This window comes from Anas platyrhynchos, chromosome 24 (assembly GCF_047663525.1).
Source record: "Anas platyrhynchos isolate ZD024472 breed Pekin duck chromosome 24, IASCAAS_PekinDuck_T2T, whole genome shotgun sequence".
NCBI lineage: Eukaryota > Metazoa > Chordata > Aves > Anseriformes > Anatidae > Anas > Anas platyrhynchos.
Window position 1 is genome coordinate 1580828 of NC_092610.1, and position 22999 is coordinate 1603826.

The 22999-nt window shown below is 45.6% G+C and overlaps 1 protein-coding gene across 8 annotated transcripts in view; it reads right to left on the reverse strand.

The window, feature by feature from the left end:
* The window catches only part of CSMD2 (CUB and Sushi multiple domains 2), a 323412-nt gene that overhangs the window by 61960 nt on the left and 238453 nt on the right, over window positions 1-22999 (reverse strand). For all 8 annotated transcript variants that reach the window (XM_072027339.1, XM_072027338.1, XM_072027341.1 and 5 more), the window contains 10 exons: window positions 21306-21444; window positions 20587-20774; window positions 13869-14063; window positions 12770-12886; window positions 10399-10512; window positions 10126-10221; window positions 7512-7715; window positions 6755-6879; window positions 3436-3532; window positions 2140-2244 (listed from right to left, as the gene is read on the reverse strand). In XM_072027339.1, the coding sequence (XP_071883440.1) occupies window positions 2140-2244; window positions 3436-3532; window positions 6755-6879; window positions 7512-7715; window positions 10126-10221; window positions 10399-10512; window positions 12770-12886; window positions 13869-14063; window positions 20587-20774; window positions 21306-21444 (1380 nt within the window). The remainder of the gene's footprint in view (window positions 1-2139; window positions 2245-3435; window positions 3533-6754; window positions 6880-7511; window positions 7716-10125; window positions 10222-10398; window positions 10513-12769; window positions 12887-13868; window positions 14064-20586; window positions 20775-21305; window positions 21445-22999) is intronic.

Here is a 22999-nt window from a genome sequence, read left to right on the forward strand (position 1 = left end):
ATCCCAAGCCTCAAGAAAACCTGAACCTGATTGTTGCACCAGGGTAATGCAATCCTCAAAGAGCTTATTGATTGAAACAGTAGTGGGGAAGAAAAGGGTTGCAGCAAGAGGATTTCTGTAACACACACTTCCCAAGCTCCCAGGGAGTGCTCTGGATCACACTCTCCCTCCCAAACCCTCTTGGTTGCCGTAATTTTGCTCGAGCCATTAATATGCAAAGTTCCCATCTGCAAACACACCAAAACCTGGAAAGCTCAGTACTAGCTGGCCCTCTAAAAGCACAGGCAGTCCCTGCAGTCAAGCAGCTATGCCGTTTCTGGGGATGTTTTACAAAACGAAATGCACTTTCAAATCTATTTGCCGCTTTGGAAAAAAATAAACAGAACATTTGTTGGCTTCGGAGACGTACACGAGATTTGTGATCAGAAGCAATTGGGAGACCCGGTGTCCAGCAAGAAACAATTATGTTTGCATTGCCCCAAGGAAGATTGCAGGAACACAGATAGCAGTTCCAGCACATCGCTCCTCAGCTCAGCATCACTGCTACCAAGGCAGGAACAGAGCCAGACCACCAGCACGCCTTAACCAGTCCTCTGAGAGCTGCACACAGCCTAGCTCCTGGCCCCATCACACCCATGTACAGTACCCTGCGAGTGCACGAGCCTGCTTGCTTTCCTGCCTGCTAGCTAAACATTTGATTTTGATGCACTGAACAGAGCTGAGGGCTGCCGTTCTGCACCTGCTTGCCTGCATGCTGTCTGTGCTGCATGTAAATAATTCAGCCAGCCAAGAGATAACAGCTACCATCACTGTGACCCATGGTGACTTGGCTACAGCACACCTTTCCTGAACAGACATCTGCTCCAGCTGGGGGAATCAAACCACAGAACTGGGGGAAAATGAATTTTTAGCATCTAAATCCAAACCTAGCAGACCTTTCCATGGAGACTTTATTTGCCATGCCTTCCAATTTCAATCAGATTTGTTCTCCTATCAACGATGATCTTTTAAAAAAAATATTGTTTCCATATATCAATGATGATCTCAGGTCAGGATCTGCAAGAACGCAGCCTTGCCTTAGACCTGCTGGAAGCAAAGTTCTGCCTTTCTGCTGGGACGTTGGCGTAATCCCTTACACATGAACCCACCGAACTGTCCAATGCAGAGGAGTCAGGACAATGCAGATGCAGGTTCAGAAGGGTAATTCCATACAGCAGTGGGCATCAGCAGCAGGCAACATCTCCAGCAATAACTGCTGCAGCTCAGAATGATGCCCTGGTAGCAGAGGCAGCTGACATTGTCCTCACCCATAGGACAGGAGCAGAGCCTGCAGATGGAGGCGGGGTGATTACCCCCCCTCTACATAGCACCCATCAGACAGCACCTCAAATATTGTGCCAGTTTTGCTCCCTACAATGCAAGAAAAAGATCAATAAAGTGGAGCAAGCTCAGCAGGAGGAGGACCAGGATGGCCAGGGGCTGCAGCGCTTATCCTGTGATGAAAGGCAGCCCGGGGTGTTTGTGCAGTCTCCATTCTTGGAGTTTTTCCAAAACAGACTGCATAAAGATGCAAGTAATCTAGTTTTATCTCATAGCTGACCCTGCTTTCAGCAGGAGGTTAGATGAGATTACCTCCTGAGGTCCCTTGAAGCCTGAATTATCCTATGAAGATCTGCCTAGCCCTGTATGCTGCCTCCAGCAATGACCAATATCGAATGCCTAGGAAGGACTGCAAAGAACAGGCAGTTCCTCCCAGTCTCTGGCAAGCATCATTTTAGACACTTCGTGAGCTAAGATTACAGCACTGTGTTGAGCAGGCCAACTCCCCATGAATTTTTAATACTTTGGCTTCCACAGCTCCTGCTGTACTACAAGACAGAAACCAAACAGCGCTGCCAAGTGCATCAGCAGCAAGGTGCGGGTCACTCTGTGACCCTGCATCTCCTCTGCTGCAGCTCTTCTCCATTTATACTCCCTGTCTCTCTGCAACTTGAGGACAGGGAACCACATATGTGTGAACCCTAAAGCTCACTGCCCCTTCCCCATGATACGCAGCTTCCACTTCTCTGAGGCAACAGCTCTGTAACCACTTCCCCATTGCCCAGAGGAACTGAGAGATCAAGGCTGCATTGCTCTTACTTTTGTATTCCAGGTGAAAGCCAGCAGCAGAGACGCTGATATCCGAATAGAAATGCAGATAGAGCTGGTTTGAAGTGCTGTTCAGCAACGCAGGCACTGTAGTTCCTGGGAAAACAAGAGGTGCACAAAGACACTGAAGAGGATTCTTTTTTCCTCCTCCATATCCTTGGAGATTTGCTGCAGAAGAGGCTGAGAACAGAAAGTCCTTTAACTTAACAAGCTCTGCTGGTTTTGATCAGGTTCTAATGAGGCCAATTGAGAAATACCCAAGGCCTCTCTGCAATGGCCTTTTCAAAGTATAATGATGAATTTCATCATGTGAAGTTTTGCCATTCACAGACCAGACCTACTAAAAGCACTGAGAAGGGAACTGGTGAACAGAAACCGTGTGGGTGGAGCTCAGGTCCCCTGCTAGGTCCAGATTCCTTCTCCTGCCTGGTTTCCTAGAAGCTGTTGCAGCAGCGGTCAAAGCGGTTCTACCCGAAACCCAACGCTGGGAGCAGTCTGCCGGTCTTTATGCATGATTGTCCTTACCAGCCTCAAAGCACTTTGATTCCATGTTCTTTCAACGAGAAAGAATCGGGGCCATCGTTTTGCAAGTGGCTCTGCTATTTGAAAGCTTCACAATGCTTTTGGGCTGCTTGGTTCTCTCTGCTCTGCCAGAAGCTCCATTCCCCTGTGTTGGGCAGGAGAACGGTTCTTTTGTAGCCCTGATTCTGTTTTGGTGCCAATCAACCAGGTCAGGTTAACCTGCCTGTGCAGTGGTCTGAGCTGAGAAAAGGCTCCCCTGCAGTACGATGTTTTCCAGCAAGGGTGAAAATAGTAAAGAAAAGCTTAGAGCAGGTTTTCGTAACAGAGAGCTACACACACCTCACTGCTGCTGCAAGAGCTTGAAAATGCTGGTGATTTCCAGCATGTGTACACCAATGGAAAGATCGACAAACCTCTCCAAGGTCACCAGCTTGCAAGTCAAGCCTCATCCACGGCTTTTATAGACTGGTATCTAGCCTCATCTCTATTTCCTTGAAGAAGCTGATTTCTGCAGTATCCCACCCCAAAAACACACAAACCAAACCTTGCTTCTAAGGATCTTTATCAATGTTTTCTGCAGGCAACGGTCAAATTCCCAGTTCAATAGAGCATATGATGCCCTTTAAGCACATGCTTAAATCTATTCCGAGTTTTCAAGCTCTTAAGCATATGCTTAACTTTATGTACGTGCTGAAGTCCAGTCGGTGTTAACAGGAATGAAGTTTGCACTGATAGCTTTCACTGAACACGATGCTGAACACGTACCAGAGAAGCTTCCCAGCATGGTGGCTGTGTTATCTCCTCCATCAAACACTTCCAAGGAATCCCAGTTCTGCTCAGTGACAAAACTGATCACCTGTATCTGAAGTGATAACAGAAAGAGATGGAAAAAAAATCTGCAAGTTCTCGATAAAAGTTTCAAACACTCAAACTTCCTATGCCAACAACCTTAAAAAAAAAAAAAAAAAAAAGTCTTTTAAAAGACAAGACAGGAGCATAAATGGCTTGTACAACTTGGCCCCAAACAAAAGGCTTCATTTCCTGGCATGTGGCACTGGCCACTGCTGCTTGGCACCGCTGCTGGTGGGTTTGGGGAGAAAGCTGCAGCTTTGGTAATTCTGGCAGGTAGATGTCTTTTTACTTCCAGCCTTCACACATCTGCTTATTAGAGGACCTCAACACTTCGTGGTCTCTTTGGATGAAGATTTCCTACTAAGCCTAATGCTTCTGATGTGCAGTGGTCCCGTTGAATTCAATAGAGCTACTCCCCGAAGCACAGAGCTCAGCAGGACACGCTTGCTGGACTGAACACTTTGAAAGGGACTTCAATGCACCGCAGATGTGGGCTGCGAGCTCACATGTGTACACACACCCTCCCCTCTTCCCTCTGGAAATTCAGTGAAACCCACCCTTATTTCTTTATGTTCTTATGCTGTATTTACACAGTTACTCCAAATATCTAACTCGCTTTTGTCCTGCTGAATATAAAACACACATACACAAAAAAACCCTCAAAGCCCATTATTTCTGCCATTTTAACCTTTTTCCTCCTTTATTTATTCAGAATAATAAAGCAGGCTATAAAGTTCCTGCAAAGTTTTCATTTTTTTTCCCCAAAAAAGGAAAAGTTCAACTAGCAGAAATTGCAGTGACCCCTGCAGCACCATTACTGATCACACCGACCACATCAATATCTTTCAGCCTCCATAATTACACCCCTATTGTGATTTACGTTATTGAAGGAGGACGTGGACTGAGAACGTGAGTTTTGTTTGCTCTTACATTTTTTAAATTATTTATCCCCCCCATGTACCCAACTTAACGGAATAAACATTTTTAAGGACCTAATTCTAGTCTGACATGTGGATTCACAAGGGATCTGCATCTATTTACTGCCATGTATATAAATTAATTCACTCAGGAAGGTTTGCTAGAGGAATGAATAATTCATGGCAGAAGTGCTAGCTCGTACACTGATTACATAAAAATCTTGCTAGTGACTCGCTGCTACTAAGAAAGCTTTAATTTCACCTCCTCCTCTGATTTACAGCTGTTTAACCTTTAATTGTTGTACAAAATGAGGGTAAACTGATGCTTAAATTAGTATTTAATAACTCGGAGCATGCTGCACTTGGCAGCGGGTGACCAGGGACGCTGCGTGCAGGGTGAGCTGATCGTGGTGGGCCAGGGTTTGTGGCTGTGCCTGGCCAGGCTGCAGGCACACGGTGGGTCCAGCTCCACGGCCATCACCTGGCCTCTGGGCTGCCCCCATCTCCACTGTGCTTTACCTCCCGGGGGCCAGCAGCTCTTGTCACACCTCTCTCCCCACTAAAAACTTGCACTGGTGCCAGATGGGGTTTGCTGCAAAGGGAGAGTGTCCCCTTGTGTCCTGCCTGCTTCCCATGGTCCAGTCCTTCCCCAAAACCTCTCCACTCTAGAACTGGAACGTGAACTTCAGGCTTTGATGATGTTAAAGCTCACCCACAGGACACCCTTTTTGTTGTTCTCTGCTTGCTCTCTGTGTTAACGCTCTGAAATATCTCTTTCTCTTGCAAGAGATCACATGTAGCAGGGGTGGGAGAGCCTTTAAAACACTTCTTTGACATTACATTCTCCACTTTTACATGTGAGAACTGCATCTGCACAAGCAAAGATGTGAGAAACAAGTACTTAGGAATAAAGACATGCTTTTAGCAGCCTGCTGTAATACCTGCTTTCCTCTAAGCTCAGCAGACATATGCAAAAACAGCTCCACAGGCTGAGAAACTAGCAGCAAGGGTTTGAATTCAGAACACAGCGGTGCAAAATACAGACATCTATTTACATCACTTTAAAAATTAAGTGAATTATCACCTCCCGATCCCAGGAGTCCTGAGCAACTTGCAAACTGCCTCAACTGCTCAGGTGCTGGGCTGAGCTAAAAGGATCCTCCTGCCATCTGGGGGTTTGCACAACGGCTGAAATTTCAGATGAGCAGGAACAAATTGACAGCGAGCTCTGAGGCTTTTGAAAAAATTGTGCTAAATGGTTTCAAAAACACAGAAGAGAAGACTTCTAGACTGGATTCAGCACAAGCCTAGCAAAGGGCACAATTCCAGGCTGGTGTTTTGCTGGGTGCCCGTGCAGCCCCCAGGACCCCAGCACCGCTCCCACCAACCTGGCCACCCCATGCCCAGGTTCAGATCTGAGTTACGATGGTGACACCAGTAAGAACCCCCCCATGGCGGAGCAGAACTGGAAGCCAGCAACACAGAGCTGACGTTTCAAGAAAACTGTTGAGAGAAACCCAACGGCTGTGTGCCAACAGCTGCGAGCCCTGCAGAGAGGGAGGAACCCACCTACAGGCCTATTAGCCAAACACAGGATGGAGAAATAAAAGCACTTAATGAACAAAGCCCTTGCAGACAAAGTGGTGAAAAGAAGAAAGAAACCCTCTGTTAATGAGGCATGTGGAAGAATGGATCTATTAAAGAATCCATCTCCTCTGCATCAATTGGTGTCAGCGTAGCGCACGGTGCAGGGCGAGGCGTGCACGTGCTGAATGGGAGCGTTATCTAAGGTTTGGTCGCTGATGCTGGGCTTAATTCTCCACATCCTCAAGCTGGCAGGACTATTTCTGCAGAGAAATGATAAGGACCACAAAAAGCCTGGAGAGAGCACGTTTACCTGGAGACAATGAGCAGCAAAGCTGTAATTGTATAATCATACTGCTGCAACTCTGCTGGCATAACAAATCCACACAGGCACTCCAAGCAAGCAACTCTTCCTCGGTATAGCTTACAGCGCTTTCAACATCGCATAATTAAGCAGTATAAAGATATATGCCCAAAATATCACAATTATTTTGTTACACCAGAACAGCCACATGGCTCCGCTTATTTCCCATAGAGAGTGCCTCCAGGAGGCGAAAATCCATTGAAATATTACGCGCTCATGGCAGCTGCAGTGTCAACGAATGGCTGATTCCAGAGAATTACACATTCAGCCCATCTCAACTCCGTAACGTGCAGCCTCTTTAAGTGCACTAGATGCTGTGTTTTCTCCTCTCTCCATCATGCTGCAGCAACAGCTGCTAACGCCGTACCTGTATTCCTGCTCCTTCGGGGACTGTTATCTTCCACACACAGTTGAGGCTATTCAGGTACGGCTCAGGAAAGCCCGGGGAGAGGATGGTGCCTTTGCGTTCAGTCAAATTTCCACCACATGGCACTGGAATAAGCAAAGAAACACTTGAACATGAAAGGCCTTGGCTTTATGCTAGAACATTCTCCTTGAAATATCTGTCTGTTGACAAAAAAGCAAGCAGAACTGGCTCATGATTGCAAGATATGATTTGCAGGGATAATCTCTTTTCAATAACTCTCTCATATAGCTTCTATCACGGGCAGCAAGCAGGCCTTAACTGGGGGGAGCACTGAGCACATCAGCCCAAGGGACTCATTCCTCTGGCTGCTCTCCTCCAAAGAAGGTGAAAGCAGTTTTCAGACAGATTTTGTTTATACTAGCTGCTGTCCCCAATGTCAAAAGCAAGTATCGGACCAAGAGGCTCCTTCCCTAACATTTGGGGTTTGCTGCCCTTGTACACAAACAGGCCAGGCTTTTGGAGGTAAAAAAATGTTTCTTGGGTTTTGTTTTAACCATCCCGAAGTCTCCTTCTCTGGAGATATTCAAGTCCCGTCTGGACGCCTACCTGGGCAACCTACTCTAGGGAACCTGCTTCAGCAGTGGGGCTGGACCCAACGATCTCTTGAGGTCCCTTCCAACCCCTACAACTCTGCGATTCTGTGAAACATCATCATTTATTTTTATTTTGCTGAACTGTATTGCCATTTGTCACCTACCCACACAGGTGGGCACAGAAACGTTCCACTGTGCCAGCGCGCCGGGCATGGTGAGGCACTCGATGCTGCGGGCGCCCTGCAGCGCGTAGCCAGCGCTGCACTCGAAGCGCACCACGGCCCCCACCGCGAAGTCGCTGCCCAGCCGCCGGCCGTAGCGAGGCTCCGGGACTGAGCTGCACTGGGTGGCACTGGTCCGAGGAACAGCTTGCGGGAGAAACCAGCAGATGAGGGTGCAGTTGTAAAGCAAAGCAAAAAAAAAAAAAAAAAAAGACAAAATAGAAGAAAAAATAATTGTTAAAGTGTACCTTTGGGAAACTTAAGTGTCCGGATAGTAAGCACTCATCAGTACAGGAGGAAAATACAGGCTGCAGGTGCTCTGGCCATAAGCTCTGTGAGGACAGGGCCAGCTTTTGGTTCTGCACTTGCACAGCACGACCTGTGCCAGGGCATGGTGAAACCCATGGACAGGACAAGAGTAGGCAGGCTCCGCAGCCAGGCAGGACACCGGTACTGAATGAAGTTACTTTTCTCTCATCATGTTAAAGATCCAGTAAAAATAACACATGCACCTGATTACACTAGACCCCAGAGAGTGGCTGAGTCCAAATATGACCGGTGAGAAGAAAAAGCAATAGCAATTCCCTCAAACTTCTGTCAGTTCAAGTGTTGCTTGAAATAAAAGCAGCTAGGACATTACAGAACCGTGCGTGTTTCTAAAGAGGAGATTGTATGCCTTCAAAAAGCTCACCACCATATCAGAAAGGTCATTTCTGCATAGGGAAACCGAGGCATTCAGCAATGACTTTCTGAAAATTGGCTTGCCTATAATGCTAGAGCCTCAGCGGAAAGCACTATAAGGTTTCTCAGCTCACTTGGCCTCTCTGCTACAAAGGATGACAATTTTAAACAATCTTCTTCGTGTCAGGAGGGGGAAGAGAAAGAAAAGGGGAATTTAAGTTAGGATGCTGCATCACCAACTGTTGAAATTGCCTGCATTCCTGTTCAGTCCTGGAAACAACAGCTAAGGAAAGAAACAGCCTGACAGATAAGTGAGGGGAAACACAAGTCAGGAGGAAAAAAAATAATTCATATTTTTCTCCGAGTTGCTTTACAATTTATTAGTATTTAATGCCTGAATTGCTGGGATGGGGGAAAATGTAGCAATGATGAGCACATTAGCTATATTGTTTGTTTGATTATCATTTGATTCAGCAGATGAATGTCAAATCATGCTATGCTTTTATTTAACCCATGGTGCCTTTGACTCCTCCAGAAGCCACACACGCGATGGCTCTCCGACTGGTACGTGGACAGCCTAGGAAAGGGGACAGTGAGAGGCTGAGCTGTGAAACATGTCAGTGGCCTTGGGAGGGGAACAGAGAGGCAGAAAGGATCCACTCATGACAGTGCTCTGCTTTGGCCACATCCAAGATAGCCAGAATATTCATGGATCTGTGCCACTGCTCACATAGCCCCAGTGCAGCCATTTGTGGCTGATGAGCATGTGCTTGGCCTCTCTCCAAACCACCAAAACAATCTCAAATGTGTGCTTGACCCTTCAGCTCCGCTCTACAATTGAAGCTGCTTTCAACGTGCTGCTTCAGGCTTCCAATGCCTTCACCTCAGGGGAACCTGCGATACATCTGTACGGCTGGGTGGGGGAGGCTTTGGGAGAGACAGAACTCATTTGTATAAAAATGACAGTAAATGCCATCAAATCCTGGCAAGACGAGTCAAAAATAGGCATGCCTCTTCCTTTTACTACTGCGGCAGTCACTGAAGAGCGTGCGGGAAGGAGGAGGTAATCTTTTATGATTTCATAAAAATCCTTGTTTTGGTGAAATCTTTAACAATTACTATCAGAATTAATCGTTTTACAATAATTAGGCAGAATTTTAAAGAGAATGGATCTCAGTACGCTATAAAATCCCAAACACGCCTTACTTCACCCCCAGAGAAGGTACAGGGTACCCCTGCTGCCTTTCACAGTACACGTCAAAGTTTGACTGAGCCACAACTACACAAAGCATGTGGGTGAGAAAAACCCTTCTGTTTTCCCACTAGTTTGTACATCGCTTTCTGTTTACTACTTTAAAATCTCTAAGTGGGACTCGCCCGATGCAATGCAAGCTGTTACCGGAAAGATCAAGGGGCCAAAGTATGACAGCAGGAGACCTAAGCCTATGACATGCAGAGAGGAAGGATTTTGCAGAGCTGCTAGACAAGTGCTCAGCTGCTTACACTGAGAAATGTGCTAAAATGCCAGTGGGAAAACCTGCTTGGGTATAAATCCCAAGAATTCACTGCGTACTCAGGGCATGGCTCAATGAGACTCTTCTGATACTAATCCTGGGATGTGTGAGGGTTGAGGGCTGAGTGAAAGTGGAAGGTCTGAACATTTAGTACCTACAGGAACCAAAGAAACCTGCAAGTCCTTTGCTATCAAAATAATAATCTTAATCTCCTTTGGTATTTCCTGTTCAGATACAGAGAGTGCAGTGACCCACAGATGTTGAAAGCTTTTAATGCTGTCCACAACACTTCAAGATGTACTTGTGACTATTATCTCCTAACACCAGTTTGAAAGACATCTCCAGAACACAACCATACTCACCTTGGTAGACAAAATGAAAACCTTTGGCTGTAGACTGACCCTTGGAACTAAATTTGATGAGAATCTGGTTGGTGGTAGCTAATGGCAGTGATTCACCTAGGTGAGGAGAAAGAAGAAAAATAGAGAGAGAATACAGCATTAGCTCTGCAAGTGGCTTGCTGAAGCCTCTCTAAGGCTTGCACACAAAACTGTTTTGCACCGAGCAAGGTGTTAAATAGCAGAGTGTGTTTTTTACCTTACTTTTTCCAGCAGCAACGGGGACGGGTCCCTTACCTGTATGAGAGCCTGAGAGGGAGCTGAGGAGCCGGGAATGCTGGTTGGGGCCATCGTGGACTTCAATGACATCGTTGAGCGCCGTCTGGAAGAAGGCAAACTGCCCAAAAACCACTGCGAAGAGAAGGAGAGGCCGTCAGGGTGGGCAGCGCGGTGAGCAGTGCTGCAGCCCGTGCACTGCCAAGGCCTGGCACTGAGACATTTCAGCTTCTTTTATTTCAGGAGCTTGGCAAGGATAAAAAGGGCCTGACTGACAGCCCTGGAAGATGGGAGCCCTTTATTTATCCACAAAGTCGGCATAGCAGAAGCAGCAACCAGCCTCCCCCGTGTTCACTTGCCAGTAGGCTCTAACACTGATTCATAGGCCAAAAAGAATTGTTTTATGAATCATCCTGTTTGCTTGCCTACATAACACAAGGTATGTAATTTCACCAACAGATAATTATTATTTATTATTTGTATTGAACCTCTGTCGTGAACTGGGCTCTTGTTGGGTTAGGTATTGTACAAAACCTGAACAAAATAACAGTCCCTCTTCTGAAGAACCTAATTCCTAGATTGAGCCTCTCTGGTCAAGGAGGACCACTGCTAGGGAGAGAGCACACTCACTATTTTATACACAGTCAGTCCTAGGGCTGTCTACAGAGACTGCTAATAAGTAAGCCATTCAGTGCTCTGGGTCTCACTGCATACATCGCAAATGCACTTTAGGAGCAAGCAGAATTTATAAAAAGGGAGAAAAAAATAATGAGGGATTAAGGTGTTTTCTTCTTTTAATAAACTAGTGCAAAAATTCTTCATTTATTTATCTTTATTTTTCAGAATACAATAAATGCTTTTATTCCCCTCCCAAATCTGCCTTTCTCCCCCCATCTCCTCCCCTAGCTTCACATTTTTAAGTTGTAAGTGCCCAGTTGCAGATTTGCAAGCTGAGAGGTCTCTTGCTGTGAAATTCATCATCCACCGAGCTACAACATTTGTTTCCTGCACATTCAGGTTTCCAGCACAGCTTTGATGCTGGGAACACTGAAAAAGTGACGATAGCACACCCTGACGCCTGCTGTCCACAGAATCAGAGAAGTGAAAGAGAAGGGAAATGCATAACATTTGCTACTAATGGTTTTCTGGTTGTTTTTAATGAAGCTATTGAAAGGTAGCGGGTGGAGAAGAGAAGCTAATTTAGCTGTCATCCTACCGTAGGCAGAAGTCACACTTGCAGATCAAGCCTGTCTAGCCCACTAGGTATTTTGTTTCTTAAGACAATATCAAGATCAGCTAGAGTAAAGCAGGTTAAAAAGTGTAAGAGAACAATGCTCTATTTCATCAGTTAAACCTGGGAACTTGGACATAACCTAGATCCATACAGCCTGAAGGGCAATTCGAGTGAAAGGAGCTTTTAACTGAAGCCTGAACACAGCATACTTATTTTGCACCTTGCAATAATCTTAGCAAAGGAAATCATAAACAACTGAAAAGGCCATAGGGACTGACTAGAGCTAGATCGATGTAAAGCACTGCGAAGCTGCACCAAATAACAGAATTTAGAGCCTGACCGGGCTGTCAGCGCAAGTGGTTTTAAGGAGCATTAAATTCCCTTCAAATAAGAAAATATGCTAACCAATACTAATACCCATTGAGCTAGCTGACTCAAAAGTTCCTAGAATGTCCATCGTTCTTTTATCCAACCTCTGACCAAAATGAAGTGGCATTGGAGTCTATAAAAAGCACGATGCTCCATTGAAACGGGCCCAGCTTTAACGCACATTCAGGTCGCAATCCAGTAGACAGACTGCATGAGCAAAGAGTTGCAGAACATCAACTCACTGAGCATGTTACCGAAACACAGATTTGGAGCTGTCAGAACTGCACCTACCAGCAGGCTCTCCCTCAGCTAAAAGGTGGTTTCCTGTGATCTGTAATTGCCCTGTGTTCATTTAAAAGTGTACCATGCACAGGTCATGGGGAAATTACAGGACAAAATAACATCAACAAAAAAACTTTACTCAGTTCATATGTGTTTATAGCAAATACATTTTGTACTCTCTGCTAGCATTAAGCAGCATAATTTATTTTTTGCTGATTTCTCAACTCCGCACAACTGGATACAGTGCAGGAACTGGAAGGAGAATAACAAGACTATATTTTTTTGTTAGTTTTGTGCTTTTCCTCATTTTTGATAATTTAGAAATTTAGAAAAATCTTTACTGACCACAACGAAGTATAAGTAGCATGCAACAGTGCCACTAAATAGTTTCCAATCTCCCTTATATTTATTTACATATGCATTTATTCTACTGCTTCATCTAAACAAACCCAAACAAGAGACAGTAAAACAGATTTTGAGGAGTCTGAAAATCTGATAAAAATATACCGTAGTCCTTTGGCACAACGATGAAGTACAAGCAGACTTGTCCACTGGTGTAATTCTGGGGGTAATTTGGAGAAAGGACCACGCCATCTGAGCCCGTGTACTGACCGCCACAGGGTGCTGCAAGAGAAAGTCGAGAAGAGATCACTGAGCGTACCCTCACCAAGCCTGCCATGAACCGTCAGCCTTTTTCCCCACTGCTTTCAAATCCATCTCTGCCCACGTTTTGTAATTCTGCGCAGTGTCAGCTGCCCCGACCTATGATCGATTCCGTGCTCCAGGCATTGCAGCTCTTGCTGCACGTTCTGATTAAGAAAAATAAGGCTTATCCTAACCTGAGTTCATGCCTGCTTCACATTTAATTATTAAGACCATGCTGAGGCTAAGGGATGCCATGTGTGGTGTTGTAGCTAATGGGTGATTTGCACTGCTCTCCACCGCCTCTTGAAGCTCAGGGCTTGACAGAACCCAGTCCTGCTCCTTTTGCCCTCTCTCAGCAGCAGGAGCCGGGCTGCAGTGGGAACAGCGCTCCCCCCGCCAGGGCCTTTCGAGCCAGAGATCTCATTCCTCCAGTCATCCCAGACTGACAGCTCTCTCTTCTGCCACTTCTTATGCTAAGAAGGCCTGGCTGCAAACCCGTCATTTAAACCATTTTCTCATTAAGCCAGAAAATGAAACAAAACAAACAAAACCCCAACACAGAACCCTGAAGACAAAATTGTCTGTTTTCTCGGTAAATTATGACCCTGCTCAGGAAAGCACATGCTTAAGGGCTTTGATTAGCAGGGATTAAGTTGAACAGATGTTTAAGTTGTTGCATCCTGCCCTGCACTAGGGAAACAGGTTTTGCTATGCACATAGCTGCTCTGCTCAGTTTTCTCTCTATAAAATGAAGGTTCAAGAATCCTCATGTAAGTCAGCTTCTCCTGACCCCAGGGTGTTAAAAAATGGAAGGATTATGAAACACTGAGAAAAACCATCTCTGTCCCCTTGCAAGCATTTCTATACAAAAGTAACAACAAGCTTTGCAACTGGATAAAATGCTGAAGTATTTCGTGCTAGGCAGATCATCCTCTCCTCGCCTTTTTCACAAGGGCCTTACCTGTACAGGTGGGTCGAGGCTTGTTCCACGTGGGTTTTCCATCTTCTCCCATTATGCACGTCAGCGTGGAGACCCCTTCAATATCATAGCCGCCGTCACAGTAGTAGGTAATGGTGGATCCCAGTTTCAGGTCTGTACCCACCCGTGTACCGTTCTTAATTGAGCCAGGATCAAAGCAGGACTCCCTGGGATTTTCTGTAAGATGAAATTGCCAAGATTTTTACTGGTCTGACAGAGCGGTTTTCAAATTGTGGACAACAGCACATTTTTTGTGCTTTTCTTGTCTGGGAATCTCACTTAAGCAGATGACAAAGACCAGCACTGTTTGCAGGGTTTAGATTTCAAGCATTCTCTCATGCTGCTGAATCTGGGAATTACACGGGTCAAATTCTGGTGCAGACCATTTGCTGATGCTCAGCTCCAGCTCCAGCACGAGCAAGAAGGAAACCCTCACTTCATAGAAATTAACTGGTACCCAAAATCCAACCAACAGGGCAACTATCTACACTCGCTCTCCCTCTTCAACAGGAGACAGACTACAAGGAATTCTGCAAATTAGGGCATATAAACACAGATTGAACATACAACATATTTCAGATGTGCTACATCTGCTCACATTATCTCCTTGGCACCTATCATGCCAGTATCTAAGAGCTGTCTGCTCTCACCACGAAAATACATCGTGCCACGTGCTAGCTGGTTGGCTCTCCAGATGTGCAGCATGGCTGCAATTATTGCAAAATGATTACAAGCAGTTAGACAAAATGAAGACATTTTTCTCTCTGTTCGCTATGCCCTGCAGAGTTAAAAACCCCATTTACATATGAAAATTCCAGTAAAGACTAAGAGCCGTCAGGACTTGGATATTTCTTTCCTTTTTCTGAGGGCTTTTTTCTTTTTTGCCTTTTTTTTTTTTTTTTCTGCATGAAATATAATTAGAGGCTTTGATTAATCCTGCTCTTTTGTCATTTGGAAATTGCTCATTAAAGATGAGGGCTTTTCTGAGAGCAGTGGGTCTGTGAACAATTATAACGTGTTTAAGCATTAAATCATGGGCTTTTTGGTATTTGGGGAGGGGTTGGATGGGAGAAGGAGAAAACAGTCAAGCCCCCAGATCTTGCTTTTGTTCTCCCCTCTCCCCCTGCTTTGTTCCCAGTGAAAAACAGGATTAGCTTTATGGTTTTCTTTACAAAATAGCTGTCCAGCTGGCTAGTGATCCAGGTAAACAGGGCACAACGGGCTGTTTTTCCCTAGAAGAGCAGTTCCCAGTTCTGGGAGCCACATCCTGGTGAACCCTCAATGCTCCTCAGACACCATCACGCACCTCTACCATCAGACCTTAAATCAGGACCGTATGGCTCCGTGAAGGCACCTCAGAAGCTGCTTGTGGCCTGGTTGTGGTCAGTGAGTGACCCGTAGGCAATGCCCCTGCTCTTGAAGGAGACAGAGCCTAAGGGGCAGTGCTGGGGGGGGGGGGGGTGGGACTCCTGGGCTCTCTTCCATGCTTGTGTCTGGCTCCATGAAGTTTGGACAAGTCGCTCTTCCTTTGGTGTTCAACCAGAAAATAGGATGTTCCAGTTTATCTGAGCCTGGGAAGATACACACATGTGCCTAGAAGCCTAATTCACATCATACTCAGAAGAGAGCTGTGATACTGAGAACATTGCAGAGAAGATTCGGGTTCTAAGACAAAAGAATTCGGTCTATGTTTTTATCCCATTATTGGCCGTGTGTGATCTGATGGAAGGTCCTGCTGAGACACCAGCTAGACACGATACAGAAATCTTGATTGAGATGAATAAGATACAAGGACCAAAAAGCTTGGTTTAGTCACAGCACTGGAAAGCAAAGTCCTTAGCGTGCGGGTCAGCTGGGATGAACATATTCTCTCCTCATTCTTCCTCATGCTTGTGACACATCAGCTGCAGTTGGAGAAGCGAGCAGGCAGCCCTTACCATTACAGCAAGTCCTAGGAATATCCTGGCACAGACTGGTCACCACAACCCACAGAGGGGAATGAATCACTTCGGGCATGAGGGCACTGAAGATGAGCGGTGCAGTTGCAGAGCTTGGAGTTCCCTTCAGCACACAAGCCATTTACAAGAGTCAACGCTTCATCTACATGTCCAAAATATGTCTTCAATCTGCAAGCCTTTACTTCTCGGATTTGTTAATGTTTTAGACCCTTTCATACAAAAGCTGCACCCAACGGCTTTCTTATGGCCACCTTCTGCCTCTCTTGTTATTTTGCACAGCCTCACTGCCTTTCATCTAACGAGCTGATGCAGCTTCAACCTGCCAATCAGCCTCCCACCCAGCTGTCAGATGTCTCAGCCATGTGCTTGATCTCAGTCTCTGCTCTTGCTTTGAAAAAATCGTGATGTTCAGCGCTCAAGTCACTCTGCTGGCTGCTGAAAAGGGGGTGGTGGCCGATTGTTGAGAGATGACCCCGCTGCTTTTGTTGTGTTTTCCTCATTCTTGACTGTTTCTGTTCCCTCGAGGGTCTGTGCCTTCGGGGACCCCACTCACCTCGGATGACGATGCATCCTGACACTAGTCCTACGCAATTCTCCGGCTGAACACTCCTCCGCTGATGAACTGCCCCGATGATCCTCAGCAGTAGGCTACAAAGGGAGGCAGGAGCTCAAACTTAAGGAAGTATTTGGTTGCGTGGTGACAGCGAGAGACTCGTAGAGGGATGTAGAAAAACCACAGCTTCCGCAGCCTTTGATTTATTGGGCTACAAAGTGCTTGCTCATTTAGAATTAATGTTTTATGTTCAGTCACGCCCTTCAGAAATCAAGGACTTCACCCTGATGTCCCAATTAACATGGAGTCAGGCTGCCAAACGTTTAGGAAAGAGTCAAGGCAAAAATGCCATGAGAACTGGCTCATTAGTCCACAAAAAGAAGTTTTCTGTGATTCCCCTCTCCTTTCCCAAGGAAAGCTCAAAGCCTGCAGGAGCTCCTAGACGAGGAGGTCAGGCTTTTATCTGCGTGTTCAAGAACGGCTCCATCAGAGAGCGCTGGTCTGCCCAGCGCATCACGAGCTCCTGCTCTGTGAACGTGTGCAAGCCTTTAATAAGCGTTAAACCTTACAGCAACACCCAGAGAAATTGCCTAAAAGAGTTTTTCACAGCAGTCATCATACACGGAAGAAAGGACAGATTACATCAGGATCTCCCACGTCAGGTGCAGCCTTGGCACCCCAAACGGCGAAGCTGCTGCCACGCCAGGCACCAGGAGCACAGCCAGAAGTCACCCCGGGGAACTGGACCACCTTTCCCAAAGAACAGATCTGTGTTTTCAAACGCCAGTTGTTTCCTATTTCTGACCTTTTTAACAGCAAGCAGTACTAGATGTTTTTAAACAGCTTGCCTTGCAACAGATTTTGCAGAATAGCGTTCCTGTGGGGAGTTTCCACCTTAACTAACCCATAAGTAATGCTAAATATATGTTTATATGCTCAGGATGGGCAAAATAGTTCTGGCAAAATAATAACAGATTTGAAATAAGTTTTTTTCTTTTTTTCTTTTTTTTTCCCCATTCCTTTGGATGGGTGAAAAGTAATCGGTTTTGCTTCATTTGCTTTCAATTTCACGCCTCTTCACTTTTGGCCTCTAACAGAAACAGGAAGCACTAAGAAAGCGTGAGAAAACCTACTGCCTTGGAGCATCCGACCTGGAAACTCCTTCCCGCTTTCCGCCCTAAGCATGAGGAGCCAAACCTGAATATGCAACTTGGGTCACATTTGGTATCAAATCACCAGGATGTGTCGCTTGGATGGAGGCAGGGACTTAATGGAGTTTGACCCACTTTTATGTCCATGACTGCAGATCCACAACACACACAGAATATCACTGGGGGGATAATCTGGGAAAAGCTTTCCAAATGACCAGCCTGCCTTTTACATCACTCATAAAGTGTGGTCTCAGTTTAAAAATATCATTATGAATACATACAATGCCTCTCAGAATCTGTAGTTTGCAAGATGATGCAATGCAAACCGATTATTAGAATTCAGTCGATTTCCCAATGCGAAAATATAACCCCTACCATACAGATTCATCCCCAGTCAAATTTAAAAGGGTATCTAGGAACGCTTTCTGGCAACAGCAGCTTAATGGGAGACCCTCTCACAAAGGGGTCTTGTAAATCAAGTGGAGACAGTTAAACCTTAAGCAGTAACTGGAACAAGAGACACATTTTAGGTAGATCAGAAGCAGCCTCCTGTACTCATGCTCTTGTTTTGTAACTGTCTTTCCTATTTTGTAAAGAACTTATCACCCTTTTGCTTTGGTAGACAAAGTGTTGCTGGGCTCTAGTGAATGTGCTATGAACAAAGCACACGGGTTTCAAAAAAACAGCATTAACTACTGTTGCAGACAAGCACGTTGTTGAGGACTGTGATCACTTCCCCAGACCTATAACAGGGTGCCTGAGGAAAGCACTTCTTCCTTTTCAGAAGCCAGCCTCAAGCCAAAATCTACTCGCTATTGCTAAGTCACCCCAAAGGATAAATTCCTCCCCAGCTGAAATCCCCCAAACTATTTAAGTTTCACCTTACCCTTTGAACCATCCAAAGCTTTGTGCAGACAGTAAACAATTTCAGTGTAATAATTTAAGAGTGCATGGGGGAAGCGCAGTTTTTTTGCTAATAACCTTAGCTTGATTTTTCATTCTGCTGCCCAGCTGACAGCACATCATGGGTACAAAGCAATGATATGTGCTCATCTATCAAAAATCTTGCTGGTGTAGTACATCAGCGTAGCTAAACTGGGAAATTGCCTAGCCGAAGATCTGCCCTCAAACACCTTCCTATGGCATTGCTGCAGTCCCACTTCAACTCTCACTGTCATGCTCCATGCAAAAATCAGCATAGTAAAAGACAAATTCATTCTTTTCTTACTGTTTTCTCCATTCCTCCTGGCCCCAGAGGACAACTTTCTCTTGAAGAGCCATTGCCCCTGAAACAATTTCAAATGAAGTGCTGAAACTGTTTGAAATTCACCCGACACACCATAGCTCCAGGCTAGTGATACAGTCCCAGTCCCAGAGAAGATGCAGGATTTCAAGGAGGGACTGACAGATGGCTGCTTTGGTTTTTTTCCACCCAAACACCACCAAAAAGGGGACTACGAAGCCCCTGGAATTAGCAGCATTTCACATACGACTGGCACAGGTGATACAGGGCATTTAGGGAGGCAGGGGCAGAAGCCTACGTGGGCTGCAACACTGACCCAACACAATGAGGAGCTGAGAGGGACAGAGTCTTTGAACTGTACTTGGGATTCCCCGCTGGCAAGGAGCCGAGCTCGGCATTTGATTTTTCCTTCACCCGTGCTCCCCCCCCGCCTTGCTTTTCTTCTTCCTTCAATTCCCCAAAGTTCTATTTTCTGCTGCTTCTCAGACTTGAATCCTGGGCTCCTTTTAAAGTGCGGGGAAATTAATGAGCAAACTTAAAGCCTCATTCTTTTCTCCCAGCAGTTTGGCTTTGTGGGAAGTATGTAGGCGCGATTAACACTGTAGGAGTATTTAGGAGAAAAACGCATCACACAACAACCCTAATTTAATGAGATTTCATTTGTTAACTACTTTATGGCTACCCAAAAGGCATATGGAAAAGAAGAAAAGACCCAAGACTTAATCTTTAGTAAAATTAATTCTAATGAGGGCAGAAAACTTTTAATCTCTTGAATCTTAAGCAGTACCAGTTGTCTTCATCTTATTATTTCATAATTTCACTGCAGGGAAATTAATCTGTTCAGTATAAATAATAGGAATTGCCATTTCACTATAATTTAATCTCTTGGTCAGGTAAATTCAATAGCAGGAGCTACAGATGGGATATAGGGTGCTGGAAAAGAGAATTGCCCAAACACATGGAGAAAGCAGCAGCCCATCAGCTCTCCAGCACAAGCCATTCATGCTCCCGCAGCACACAGTTGGGCCAACAAGAGCCAACAGCCTGTTTCACAGCGTACACCATGGATGCAAAGCCATGTTTTATAGTGGCACGCATCCAGGACATCTGAAGCTATCAATGCTTTTTTTCCCATACAGCAAGCTAGTATATATAGGCCAGAGCAGGCTTGAAGAATCATTTCTTTGTAGCCCTGTTTTTTGCACCTCTTAATCCTTTTCTCTGTGTTGCATAATCATGGCTCATCAGATCCAGCTTTTCAGAGCACATTTTTCACTAGAGTTTGTAACAACTCCATTCTTCTGTCTATTCTGTGCTCCATTCTTCTATCTACTCTCTGCCAAAGCCTTCCTTTTGCTCCCTGTCTCCCAGAGCAGCAGTGCCAGGTCTGTCACTTCTCAGCTTGCTCCATCAACAGAGAGGCAAAAGCATCCAGGGAAAACTCTAACCACTGCCCATGTCTCTCACCGTTAGAGCTGAAGCCACAAAAAAAAGTGATCCTCAGCCACACGACAGGCCTTTTATGCTGTTCTTATCTACCTTATGTCACTGTCTCTTCTGCCAGCCTACAGAATCCCCTCTCTATATCTCTTACTTTTCCCCACTGTGCATCTTCAGCGGCTTTGGTGAGAGCTGGAAAGGCAGCAGGGTTACTGTCTGAAGAGAGCTTTCCATAGCTTCTAGAGCTTCTCCCACCTGGTTCAGCTAGGTGGTCTAACCTGACAATAAATGCAGGTAAAATCCCAAGTACTTTGTTGAGTTAGCTGGGCCAGACGCACCCCTGGGCAGCTCTTACCTGTGTAGTCAATGACAAATCCAGTGTTGCTGACTGATGCATCGCTTCGGAAAGCAAGGAAGAGGCTGTTACTGCTGCTCTCTATCCTCTCGGGTAGCTGGGAGCCATAAAAGCTTCCAATCAGAGGGCTGAGAGAATCGGGTCCATCATAAATATGAAGGAAATCATAGCCAGGCTCCAAACTGAAGCTGCAAAAACAAAAGGAAGAGCTCTTGAAGCATGAGCATGCTACAGCAGCCCTTTGGAGAAGAGAGGCTGTGGTTTTGATGGGCTGCACAACCACACAGCCAAGAGACTGTTTCTGCCCGAAGCCAGCTCTTCCCCTAAGCACAGGACATTTCCATCTCCTTTCCTCATGCAAGGAGTCAAGGACCAGTGATGCAGTCCAGAGCACGTAATCTTACATCCCGTGAAGTCACGGGGGTTTCCTATCTTCTAGTTACGTGGACATGTTCTTTAAAAGCCATGCACGTATCAGGGAGGAGCTGCAGTTGAAATACGTGCACATTCTCCCAAATTAAGGTACCCTTTGAGAACAGACTACTGAGGACTACGAGGCCAGTCCTCCCAGGTTTGGTTTGGTTTCTCCAGGTAGATCACAACCCACAGGTGGGTCATGAACCCCGTGGTTCACCCAGGCAGTGCCCCACAGCTGAGACGCCCTCCCCATCCCCACACGCAGCCACAGAAGGAGACCAAAACAGCTCTCAGGTACGTACATATTGAATACCAAGGCAATGACATAGTCAGGAGAGACGGTCAGCTTCCAGTCACACTCCTTCCCCGGCGGGTAGGGCTCTGGGTACTGCGGGGACAAGATCACTCCTGCTGGTCCTGTCAAGATACCTCCACAGGGAGCTGAAGGCAATCAAGCAAAGGGATGAGGCTTTGTCTTAGAGAAACTTTAAAAATAGCAGGAAGGGAGGGAAAAAAAAGAGAAAGGTGGATAGATAAGGGGACAGAGAGGCAGTCTGCAAGGTTGTCAAATGTTAAAAGATATGTGTTGGAAGAGCTTGTAGCAGCCCTAACAGAAATGAGGGTTGTGTTCTTCCAGACAGGGCACACAGAAAAGGACAACTAGGGATGCTATTGCAATCCTCATGAGATATGAGTAACCAGAAGGAGAGAGAGATGCTTTTGTTGCATTTATGTAGGCAACTCCTCATCAAAGTCTGGACTGTTGCTAAGAAAGTGAAAACATGTTGTCTGGTACTAACGATTTGTTCGCGTTTATTACAGTCGCCAACACGTTAAATGCCAAGCTGATTGAAAAATCAATTATTACTTATTTGAGGCTGAAACTGCCTGCATCTGTGTCCACTGTGGCGAATACTCATGATTGATTTATTACTGTCAGCCTTTTTGCAGTCTCTTCATGAGGGTCGATGCTCTAAAAATTCCCCATTGCTCAGATCAATCCTCCCAGATTTGGGATGGGGTGAGAGAAGGGAGCACGGTCTGCACTGAAGGCAGGTGTTTGACAGTAACCAGACTAAAACAATGCAAACACCAAGTGGGAAATGAAGTAGTGTGGGACAGAACTAAGACAGCAAATGTTGGAAGGCTCTTCCATGGAGGTGTGTGTACATCCTGTGGGCCTTTCTAAAGCCCTCCTTGCAAATACACAAGAATCTCCAAATAACAGGTAAAATTTTGCTGGGCCGTACTAGAAGGATCACATCAGAGAGTAACCTAGAGATCCTTCTCCAAGGCCCAAAAGCAACTACTTCAGTCAAGTCCAGCTGCAGGGCACTGCAGGAACCAGGAACTTCCATCCCTCTTGAATCACAGCACAGACCAGCGAAGAGTTTATCTGAAGGTCACGCACAAATAACTTGGAAGAACAACGAGCACGTATTCTGTGTCCATGAGCCTTCAGGGAGCATTCCTCTTCCATACTAATGTCATGGGAAATTTTAGAAGAAACTAAAGACTCATTTTTGAAAAGCCTAAGGGAGATGACTGTTCAACACTCTGATTTCTTTGAAAATCCCACCCATAATCTCCAAAGGATTTGAACTAGAAGCTGGTTTCAAGTCAGAGCTATTTGGAGTTGGGTCAGGATCCAGATTTCAAATGCCCCGAAATCTCTGGTGGTTACTTCGAGAGAGATTTCAGTTAAGCCCACTTTGTTTAGGGACTGCAGAAGTTGTACAAAAAAGTTGTGAAAATATATCTGAATGCTAAGCACAGCCATCTAATCCAAGCCTTTAGTTAAACCCCATTTTCCCAGTCAGCTCTATGAGGCCTGTCTCTATAGCAGTTACAATAAAACTAGTGTTATCTGGCTACTGATTATTTTTCCCAATCCTTTGCCACTGAAGGGAGGGAAGAAGTGAGACATCGCTTTCAGCTTTCTGCAGCCTATCAAAGATATTATGTCTCCTAAAACAAGATTGCCAGGCCTCTGTTC